The following is an 11676-nucleotide window of genomic DNA, read 5'->3' as shown; positions in this document are numbered from 1 at the left end:
TCTGTGTACGTCGCTCTGTGAAGCGGCATGTGCATGATCGCGACCTTTCTGTTCGCAGTCTATATACTACAGCGACATCATAAAGAAAAAAGAGATTGGAATAGTGGCTGATCAAGTTGCTGTTTCTTGCGTCGATCCTGGTCGCGGACTTTCATCAAAACACCTACTACACTGTTAGGGCTCGCAGAGCATTAAGCGTAAATAACACGATGGAACTCTACTTGCCATCAGGTAGCTTCTCATAGTGGAGAGATGCCCGTTCAAAAGGGGTATCAATCATTAACCCGTCTAACGTCTTGACTCTGGACACTGCAACATAGCTGAGCCCTGTCTGGAAGTCACGTTCCGACAGATCTGTCACCATCTTGTCCACCGTGATGCTCTGTGACTTGTGAACCGTAATGGCATATGATACCATAAGTGGGAACTGCTTTCGTGTACACGCGGATGTCCCCAGAAAGAAGTCTCGCTTTACTGGGAGTATGGGTACTACCTCGCGCCCGTCGTCTGTGGTTAAATATGACGGCCCGGCATACTTATCCATCACCATCATGATGACACATGGCGGGTCACGATGTGCATCAGCACCAGAGGCCCAACCGATGTCATATACTGTTCCTCGGGCGCCATTGACTAGACCTGCTGGTTGCCAGATATTCTGGGTTAGCATGAGACGAGCACCAATACATACCGGAAACTGGCCAGCCAGGTTGCCAGCTTGTTCCGATGTTGCCTTGTCAGCGCCATTACCAATGTTCTTCGCCATGACTTTGATTGCTGGGTGCTTCAAGCGGATGAGGTGCTCGTAGTTGTACTCGTCAACACGAGCCTTCTTACTATAGATACGAAGAGCAGCGTCAAACGTATCTACCTCGCGCTGGCTTAGCTTGACCCGCACCCGCTGGCTCAGGAGTTTCCATGATTCGATGGACAACTTGAGACCACGTAGCTCTGAAAGCGCGAGACGAAAGCCGGCCTGGTCATCGCCCTGCTGCCGCTGGACCTTCTTCAAGAAGACGGTGTGGTTGAATGCCCTATATGCTGTCTGGCCAGAGACCTCATGCAGGTCCTTGAGTGGCCCATCAAAGTAGAGAGGCTTGTTCGCAACCGGCGGGAGCTGGAAGAAGTCACCAACGAGGATGATGCTCATGCCGCCAAAGAATTCGGTTGCTCTGCCAGGAAAGACTTGGCGAAGGCGTTTGTCGATCCACGAAAGCTGACGCAGACCCAACATACTTTTCTCATCAATCACAAGATACCTGACGTCGCGTAGCTTATTCTGGACAGCATTAGCATCTGCTGGGGATAGCTCTGTAAAAGCCCTATCCACGGGTAGCCGGAGGAGAGAGTGTAATGTTGTCCCCATGATCTGGTTGCTTGCAACTCCGGTAGGTGCAACTCTCCAGACTGGACTGGGCCGGTTACCTGCAAGCCTCTGAAGATGCGAAGACAGGACTTTGATCATGTAGGACTTGCCTGTCCCACCACCACCGTCAACATGGAGTAGAATCTGCTCCTCGCTGCCGCTTTGGAAGTGCCCAATAAAGCTATCGTATACTACACGCTGCTCCGGGTTGAGCGTATCACGGACGTCTAAAGGCAGGTCTTCAACATCCATATAGAGACGATGCTGCTCAATGAAGTGGCGCCAATAGTCGCCTTGAACGATTCCTGGGTCAGCGTAGCGGCCGACATGGGGCGTCCAGTCGTATCGGATATCAATATCCCGTCGACCCAGAAGATATATTGCCTCTTGGCTTGGTGGGCAGTCGGGAAGCTGGCGGGCAAGTTCAAGCCAGTCCTCCTCTAGAAGTTCAGGCTCGTGAAATTCTTCCTCGAACTCGTCCGGATCTGGTCGACGTTCTTCAGCGTCAGGTGTGCCATAATAGTCATCAGGGTGCTGGTGGTTCGCATAACAGACTTCAGCGGCAGACGCATACGAGTCATACTTAATGCCGTCGATCTTGCGTAGTTCGCTGGGATCGCGATGTGAATGAGCCAGCATTAGCTTCACACGACAAAAATCATCGTATTGGTGATGTCGGGGATTGGACTTGTACCGCGGGAAGTAGTATAGCACGCGAGGCTTGGCTTGACGACTCCAGCGTGTCCACTTTCTCCCATCCCTCTTGTATTCCAGTTGGCTAGGAAGTCGAGATAAGTGAGTTCTTCATAAAGGGGAAGGCGAGAAAGATACTTCTCATATATTCCAACGACCTCACCTTCGTCATGATCACCTTGGAGGCGAAGCGACCGTCCCTGTTGCTCGTAGGGACGGCAATCGACGGCTCTTATAACACGGGTACCCTCCTGCAGCTCGCAGTTGAGCAAGATATGGCAGATCTCCTGTCCCGAAAAGTCTCTCTCACCAAGCAACTTGTTCATCAGACGCGAGGCAAAAGATAGAAGTGGATTCTGGTGGGAGACATAGGGCAAGATTTGCCGCCCCAGGCCGGCATAACTGTCAGTCCGCTTCTCCATCTTACTGCAATACTTGGCTGCATAATTAATCACAGCTTGGAGGCTTGTACAGGGGGAGATATCAATGTTGGCTAACCAGCCAAGACTCAGGCACCGGTTATAGTGGTTCATAAGGCTGTCATTCCTGGCCGCCTCGAAGGAGAAGTAGGATTGTCCTTGTCGTCGAACAACCTCAGCCGTATCTCTCGTGTCTCGCGGGAAGAAGAAGCGGCAAGAAATCTCTTCTGAACCCTTCTTCTTTCGTAGGCAGTATGCATCACTGCAATGGTGGCGTTGGCAGCGGTTCAGAACCTGTGAGAGCCATTGAAACGTCAGGGGATGCTGTAAGGGATTTACAGCCAACGGGTTACCTTCTCCCTGCTGTTGCACTCGAGCTGGCTCAGGATTGAAAGCTGTGACGTGGAATCTCCAGATACGGGCGAACTCCTTACGTGCATCCTCGTTTTCCAGGTCGACACCGGGCGCACCGTCCATCCAGAATAGGCCATGGCAATGGCTACTCCCACGACCCTGCCATTCGTACCTGTTCCAATAATCAGTGACGTTGAATTTCTGCTTGAGAACGATATCTCTGAATAAGCCAAACCGCCTGTAGAAGTGCCAGGCTGCAATATGTGGGTTGTCCCTGAGAAGTTTGCTAGACATGCCCATTCGCTGTTGCTCGGGCAGCTCCTGCCAGTCTTGAAACTGGGGTAAATGTTGATATAGGCTTCTCCAGTGTAGGTCTGCTGGACTGAATGTAATAAAAGCACCAGGATAGTCGAGGTTGTAGGCGTAAGACTTAAGTTCTCGACGCTTTCGGTACTAATAGGGGCGTGTCCCGCGAAGTTGTGCTGTCTGGCGGTTGATCGAATTGAGCAACTGCTGAGCTTCTGCAGATTCGGGGTTCTGGAAAGCTTCGAGTAGATCATCTCGCGTTGTTAGGCCCTGCCTTTGTTGGTATTGCTTGACGAAATAGCCGCTTTTCGCCCGTGCCTGTGCTCGCATCAGCGTGTTGAAAACCACAAACCGGAATGTGGGATGACGGGCAAATCTGCCATCGTGCCATCGAAGGGCATGCTGTATGTAGTCCGCATACTTGATAGGCCGTAACCTTGGCTCAACGAAATCGGCTTGACCGCGAGGAAATAGTGTTGGAAAAGCTAGGGACAGGAGTGCCTGTGACTGGTTGAACTCATTGATCGGCGTCCTCCGAATGTCTGGCATATCAAGCTGACGTTGTTGCGTCGGTGGCCGTACAGGAAGCGGCTCATCGCGCTCTTCGCCGAGAACGTGCAAATGTAATGTTTCCATCTCTGTATCCTCCGGTAGCAGATCTGGCACTGCGCACTGATCAACCTCGTCTGGCTCAATATCGTCATGCTCCGCAGTACCCAAATTAGCTGAGGGAGGATCGGTGGATTCCGCAGTAGCAACCTGGTCAAGTACATCGCCATCTTCAGGCAGCACCGACATCCGTGTCTGGCAGACAGTAATATCTCGGTAGCCCGGGTGGTTTTGAGACAGGAAATCCAGCCACGCCTGAAGACAACGACGGCGTACGCGGAACTGGCGTCTGAATTGACGGTTAAGTTGGGCATGTTCGCTTGCGTTCGGAGGGCGTAGCAGGATAACATCCAATTCAACAGGTAGAAGGGGAAGTTGGCGATACACTTTGCCAACATCGCGGAGAAAGTGCACAATATGGCCACGGTACTTGTACTGCTGCCCTCGAACCTGCATGACGTTCACGAACACATGAACACGAGCAATTAGCATCTCTTCTACTATTGTCAATTGGGGGAGGAAAGCAGGGATTAAGCCAAAATCTAACTGATTTTCGGCTGAAAAAAACCAAGGCTCGTCCTCCTTTTTGTTCTTGTCCTTGACAATGCAACGCTTGCAAATGCCATCTTTCAAGCCCATATCAAACCATGTCTCCTGACAGCGAGCGCAGTGTTCCATTCCGTCGTTCTCCAGCTCCGTCCAGAACTTCTCCAGGAGCTCCTTATCTCTATCAGACAACGGGCAATGCGACAGATCACGCATCCAGTCAGGATCCGGAAGCTCGAAAAATCGACGTTCCATGACCGGGCATTCGATAGCCGACTGTTGCGGCTGCACAACTTGGCGGGCATATCTTCCCCGGGCCGATCTCGGCCAAGGAGACGGACTCGATACCGGAGATTCAATCGGCGTCCCAAGTTGTACGCCTTCTTGAGAAGCAATTGAGGGACCTGCTGGGGAAGGAATCGTCGCGCCTGCTCGTGATGATGTGGCAACTGGTGTTCCCAGCAGAATAGATTCTTGTGGGTTAGCTGGTGTACATAATTGCAAGTCTATCAATGGCGGTCCTTCTCGGTGTATTGGGGGTAGCTCGGCATGTTCTGCGGTACGCTTAGGGGCGCGTGGGGCTTGCCGGTTCCTACAGTCGAGACAGTTAACCGTAAGCCTTCCACATGATATGGAAGAATTTTTCTTCGACATGAATTGATCTTCCGGCTTCGCCCGCTTGCAATTCCTGCAAACCTTCGTTGAAGTGATGAAATCAGCCATGATGGATATGTTGGATTGAAGGGACGGATTGATGAGGAAGAATGGGGAAGGGCTGGGCGTTGGCGGCGACGTGTGATGTTGGCAGGCCGACATTACAGAGTGGGGACACAAGACACATTCTGACCAGTCCCCGATGAGTGGGTACATAAGACACGCCTGGCCAATGAGAGCAGAGGTTATGCTTTCAAGTTATCGTCGTAATAGAAGTCCTTCGGACTGAATTATCGTCGTAATAGAAGTCCTTCGGACTGAATTATCGTCGTAATAGAAGTCCTTCGGACTGAATAATAAGTAACTTTTGTGCCATTGGTATGCTGGATGGTGAAGGAAGCGGGGTTTCCCTGGTCCTAGCTAGCTCAGCACGTCTTTTGCTCCAGTAGGAGATCTGGCTTCGTTACAGCCACCCAGACGAAAAATATACAAACAAACAAACAAACGTAGCTCCTCGAGCTACGTCTTGTTAATAGAGCCTGACCTGCCTGCAGTGCCTATCCGTAGCAATAGACCGTATTCTGCCTGAAGCGTTCCCCGTTCACCTGCCCTACCGAGCCCAGCCCGTGACACTACGTAGCTCCCACCAATTGGACGCCGAACGCAATGCCTGCCCACCCGACTCCCCCCGCTATCCCAGGAAGCCGCGCCGAATATGAGGCATGCTATGCAGAGGACCCCGATAAGTGGTACCAATACCTAAGCGACGCCTACGCCTGGATGAAAGAACAGGAATCCAACCAGGTCGCAGCCGATAGGAAGCTCGTAGAGCTCCAAGTCCAGGTCGAGACCCAGCAAGAGGAAATCCTGAACCTCCAGAACACCCTACAGGCGGTACAGATCGAGAAGTCCGCCGCCATGATGCAGAGGTCATGGGTAGAGGACCGGCTTGATAAGAAAGAAAAGGAACTAGAGGCGGCCCGGGATGAAGCCCGCCAAGCTATAGCCTCTAGACTACCTACTGTATCAGCCCTAACGCCCTCCGCTACGCCTGATCCCCTTGCTAAGACGCAAGCAGCTGAGATTGTGGGAGCGGCTCCGCCTCCTACTACCCGATCTACCGCCTCCGCCTACCTTTCAGAACGACTACCCGACCCTGAGAAGTTTGAAGCTACCCGCGCAGACTTACGCCGCTTCCGTGATGCCATTACAGAGAAACTAACCGTTAATGAAGACCGATACCCGACTGCAGTGAGCCGTATGGCTTATGTGAATAGCCGACTGAACAAGGAATCCTACAAGCTCATACAACCTTACATCTTTAAGGGAGCTTGCCGCCTTCCAGACTATCAGGATATCTTGGATATCCTACAGGGCGCCTATGGGGACCCGAACGAAGCCAGAACAGCACGACGGAAGCTAGATGTTATCAAACAGAGAGATAGAGACTTCTCTACCTTCTATGCCGAGTTTCAGAGCCTGAGCCTTGATAGCGGCCTTGAGGGAGATGCCCTGGCCCCTTTCCTCGAGAAGGCCGTATCGAAAGAGCTATCCGAGATGCTCCTGAATAACCCCCCTGCCGATTACAGCTATAATACATTAGTATCGCACTTCAAGGAACTGGATATACGCCTGCAAGAATACCGTGAGAAGAGCCGACCCTATATCCCTAAGAGGTCGAACCCTATACCTCGTGTAGGTCCTACACGCACACGGGCCGAGAGACAAGAGAGGAAGTCCCCCTCGCCCCGTAGGGGTCGAAGCCCCCCTGAGAATCCCCAGCTTGCCGGAGACCCCATGGACTTAAGCAATCAACGCCGCTATATCCGCCCGAACTACCGCAGAGAGAATAACCAGTGCTTCCGTTGCGGGTCGTCATCTCACTACCTCCGCGACTGCCCTGAACCCGACACCCGGCCTGCTAAATTCCGACACGCAGCTATTCCCCAGAGCCCTTACCGCTATAGCCGTCACTCCTCTCCAAGATCCCCGGCTCTAGACCGATCCGACTCCCGCAACTCACGAAGGCACCAGGAAAACGGGGCGAGCCTGTCCTAAGTCGGCGGCAGGCTCCCGCCTCACTACCACCCGCACTGAAGATCAGACTATCTGCCGCCTCGGTCCATGGGATTCCAGTTGAAGAGGAAGGGAACCAACGTTCTAACTTAATGATTTTACCTGCTAACCTAATATCAACTGGAAAGGAACCAATACCTTCTTACGCTATGACAGATAGCGGAGCAGAAGGGAAAGGATTCATTGATGAAAGCTGGGCTAAGTCCCAGAACCTGCAATTCCGCCCCCTGAAGAGGCCTTTCGAAATAGAAGTATTCGATGGCCGCCCTGCCGAGAGTGGACAGATCACCCACTACGTCCGTGCCGGACTCCGTATCGCCGACCACTACCAGAAGAATATGTTATTCTACGTCACCCGGCTAGCCAGCTATCCTATAGTCTTAGGAATGCCCTGGTTAAAGCAACACGATCCACAGGTAGGCTTCGCAGCCCACACCTTTACCTTTAATAGTCTATACTGTCAGAAGTTCTGTAATACACCAGCCAAGCCCACAAAAATCAAAGCCCTACAGACCGTCCCAAAGAAATTCCTCCGCCAGCTAGAACAGAACATTCCCCAAAGCCTGAGGAGGAAGGATATCCTTCCTATATCCCTACAAGCTGTCAGACTATATAGCCGGAGAACCCGCTGTCGCTTCTTCGCTGTCACCCTGGAACAGATAGACAGAGCATTACAGAATAAGAGTGAGGATCTGAGACTGCCCGAGGAACTACGAGAGTTCCAGGACGTATTTTCGCCTAAAGAAGCAGAGAAGCTACCTCCGCACCGAGCCGGAGATCACCACATTGAACTGATACCCGGAGGGAAGCTGCCCTTCGGCCCGCTATATGGAATGTCCCGAGAAGAGTTGACAGCTCTACGAGAGTGGCTCGATGAGAACCTGCGCAAAGGATTCATCCGACCTAGCTCTTCACCCGTCGCCTCCCCAGTGCTGTTTGTCAAGAAGCCAGGCGGCGGGCTACGATTCTGCGTGGACTACAGGGCCCTGAATAATATCACCGTAAAGGACCGCTACCCGTTACCCCTGATCAAGGAATCCCTGAACAACCTGTCCGGCATGAAGTACTTCTCCCGCATAGATATTGTATCCGCTTTTAACAACCTCCGGATCGAGAAGGGCCAAGAATACCTCACGGCCTTCCGGACCCGTTTCGGATTATATGAGTCCCTGGTCATGCCCTTCGGCCTGACAGGAGCCCCTGCAACGTTTCAACGTTATATTAACGACGCTCTGCGAGAGCACCTGGATATATTCTGTACAGCTTACTTAGACGACATCCTGATTTACAGCCGGACCCGGGAGGAGCACATAGAGCACCTCAAGTTGGTGCTCCAGAGGCTGAGATCCGCTGGGCTCTTCGCAAACCCATCGAAGTGCGAATTCCTAGTGAAAGGGACGAAATTCCTGGGCCTGATCGTGGGCCAGGAAGGCATCAGAATGGACCCCGCGAAGGTTGAGACTGTTAAGAACTGGAAAACACCGACCTGCCTGACAGATGTACAAGCCTTCATTGGCTTCGGGAACTTCTATAGGAGGTTCATCCGTGACTTCTCAAAGCTCACAGCACCCCTGAATAGACTGACAAAAAAGGATGTACCCTTTATATGGGACGATACTTGCGAGAAGGCCTTTGTAAGGTTAAAGGAAGCCTTTATAACGGCACCAATTCTACGCCCGTTTGACTGGACCAAGGACGTGATCCTTGAGACCGATGCCTCTGATTATGTCTCAGCAGGCGTACTCTCACAGTATGATAACGAAGGAAGGTTACACCCGGTGGCGTTCTTCTCAAAGAAGCACACTGCTACAGAGTGTAACTACGAGATCTACGACAAGGAACTGATGGCTATTATCCGCTGTTTTGAAGAATGGAGACCTGAACTGGAGGGAGCACCCTCACCTATCAGAGTTATTACAGACCACAAGAACCTCGAGTACTTCACGACCACGAAGTTGCTGAATAGGAGGCAGGCTAGGTGGTCTGAATTCTTGTCCCGCTTTAATTTCCAGATCACCTATAGACCAGGGAAGCAAGGAGTTAAGCCCGATGCCCTGACCAGGAGGTCAGAGGACCTCCCTAAAGAGGGGGATGAGCGCCTGGCGCACCAGAGCCAAGTAGTCCTGAAGAAGGAGAATTGGCAACTTCCACCGTTAAAGGTCCAGAGAGCCCGCATCCGACAACCGCACCGACAAGGTTCAATACCAATAGAGGAACCCATCCTTTCCTTAGAGCTACCAGAAGACATTAGCCGCCTGTTAGACCAAGCCTATAAGACCGATGAAGATCTACAGTCGATACTGCAAGCCCTAGAAGAAGGAGCCCCACGCCACCCGAAGATCACACTTGCCGAATGCAAAGTAATACAAGACCGACTGCTATACCGAGACCGCGTTTATATTCCGAATTACGACCCTCTGAAGACCGCACTCCTGAAGGCTAGCCACGAACACCCTATAGCTGGTCACCCAGGCCGCGCCCGTACTTATGATCTACTCTCCCGCGATTACTACTGGCCTGGAATGCTGTCATATGTTGAACGATGGGTTAAGAACTGTCATACCTGCCGAAGAGCCAATCCTGCCCGAGAGGCAAGGCAAGGAGTCCTAAAGCCCCTACCGGTACCTGAACGAGCCTGGCAACACATATCAATGGATTTTATCACCTACCTGCCGCCCAGCGAAGGACACGACGCCATATTGATTATAGCCTGCCGCCTCACGAAGATGAGACATATTATCGCCTGTAAAGGGACCTGTGATGCAGAAGACACCGCCCGTTATTACCTGAAAGAGGTGTGGAAGCTACATGGCCTCCCACATACAATTATATCAGACCGGGGACCCCAATTTGTGGCTGAGTTCTGGAAGAAGCTTACCCAGCAGCTATCAATCAACTCGCTGCTATCAACCGCCTATCACCCCGAGACCGATGGACAGACAGAACGCTTAAATGCGATATTGGAACAGTACCTGAGAGCCTATGTATCTTACTTACAAGATGACTGGAGCCGATGGCTCCCTCTGGCCGAGTTCGCTGCGAACTCCCTGAAGTCTGAGACGACCGGTATGTCCCCGTTCTTCGCGAATTACGGATTCAACCCGCGGATGGGCTTCGAGCCTACAATTACAGTCAAAGGAACACCTGCCACAAGAGACGCTGAGAAGTTCGCGCAAAAAATGAATGAGATACTGGAATACCTACGCTCCGAGAGTATAGCCGCGCAAGCCCGCTACGAAACCCAAGCGAACCGTCACCGACGACCTGCCAGACAATATCGTGAAGGAGATCACGTTTGGTTAGACGCCCGAAACATCAAGACATTGAGACCGCAGAAGAAGCTAGACTGGAAGAACATCGGCCCGCTTAAGATCACGAAGGTTATCTCCCCGTACGCCTACCGACTGGAACTGCCTGCCAGTATGAAGATACACCCGGTATTTCACACAAACCTGCTTAAGCCCGCCGCTACCGACCCGCTGCCGGGCCAGAATCCAGACCCGCCGCCGCCTGTCGAAGCTGAAGGAGTAGAGGAGTGGGAAGTCGAAGATATCGTAGATTCCCGCTGGGACAGACGCGGCCGCGGAGGCCGTCCTAGACTGAAGTATACCGTGAAATGGGCTGGATACGCAGACCCAACAGAAGTCCCCGCAGACTATGTGGAGAACGCCGCCGAGGTTGTGGCTAACTTCCACAGGAGATATCCCGATAAACCTGGACCACAGTGACCTATCTCGACAGAGCTCGATGCTAAGAGAGGGGGGTACTGTCACAGCTCGACCAGACTGGCCTACCCTAGACCACTAACAAGGTAGATCCGGATCACGTGGCGATACGTTATCGCAGAGACTTTGTTTACCGACCAGATAGTTCCTGAACGTAGCTCCTCGAGCTACGTCTTGTTAATAGAGCCTGACCTGCCTGCAGTGCCTATCCGTAGCAATAGACCGTATTCTGCCTGAAGCGTTCCCCGTTCACCTGCCCTACCGAGCCCAGCCCGTGACACAGACAAGCGAGTGCTCCACCACCCTATACACCTTAAAATCCGGTTTTTAAAAGCTTATAAAAAGCTTAAATTCAGTTTAAAATAGCTATAATTTTAATAGCTTATATATGAGTTTTAAAATAAGCTACATTAATTTTTTTTATATTTTTAAAAAGAATCCTATATAGTTAGTATATAAAAGGTATATTTACACTGTGTATTTAGGCTTTTCTATATAAAATAAAATAGCTAAAAATCTTTAAAAAATATAATTTAATAAAGCTAGCTATACTATTATAAGAAATATTTGTATTAGATTTTTAACTATTTTATTTATAGCTTAAAAGTGCTATAGGGTAGGTTATTTTTAGTTATACAGTGCAGTGGAGCACTCGCTTGTCTGGAGCATTCGCTTATCAACCACGTTAACGTATATGATAAGCGAGTGAGCCAGACAAGCGAGTGAGCCACTATACTGTGTAGTATAAAAACAGCCTACCCTATAGTGCTCTAACTTATAAATAAAATAGCTAAAAATCTGAAAAAAATATTTCTATACTTAGTATAGTTAATTATACTAATTCATATTTTTAAAAGATTTTTATCTATTTTATTTTCTATATAAAACCTTAAAATACAGTGTATTTCACAGTGTAAATAGACTTTAC

General features: G+C 50.8%; 1 protein-coding gene across 1 annotated transcript; it reads right to left on the bottom strand.

Annotated features, from left to right (window-relative positions):
- Window positions 1-217: 217 nt before the first annotated feature.
- Window positions 218-4203, bottom strand: FOXG_14222 (uncharacterized protein; the record flags this gene model as incomplete). The annotated part of the gene is made up of 3 exons (XM_018394290.1): window positions 218-2144; window positions 2198-3214; window positions 3287-4203. The coding sequence occupies 3 exons, from the start codon at window positions 4201-4203 to the stop codon at window positions 218-220; spliced, it is 3861 nt and encodes a 1286-aa protein (XP_018253917.1).
- Between the last annotated feature and the right edge of the window lie 7473 nt (window positions 4204-11676).

This window comes from Fusarium oxysporum, chromosome 14, assembly GCF_000149955.1.
Source record: "Fusarium oxysporum f. sp. lycopersici 4287 chromosome 14, whole genome shotgun sequence".
NCBI lineage: Eukaryota > Fungi > Ascomycota > Sordariomycetes > Hypocreales > Nectriaceae > Fusarium > Fusarium oxysporum.
This window is presented reverse-complemented; position numbering and strand designations above follow the sequence as displayed.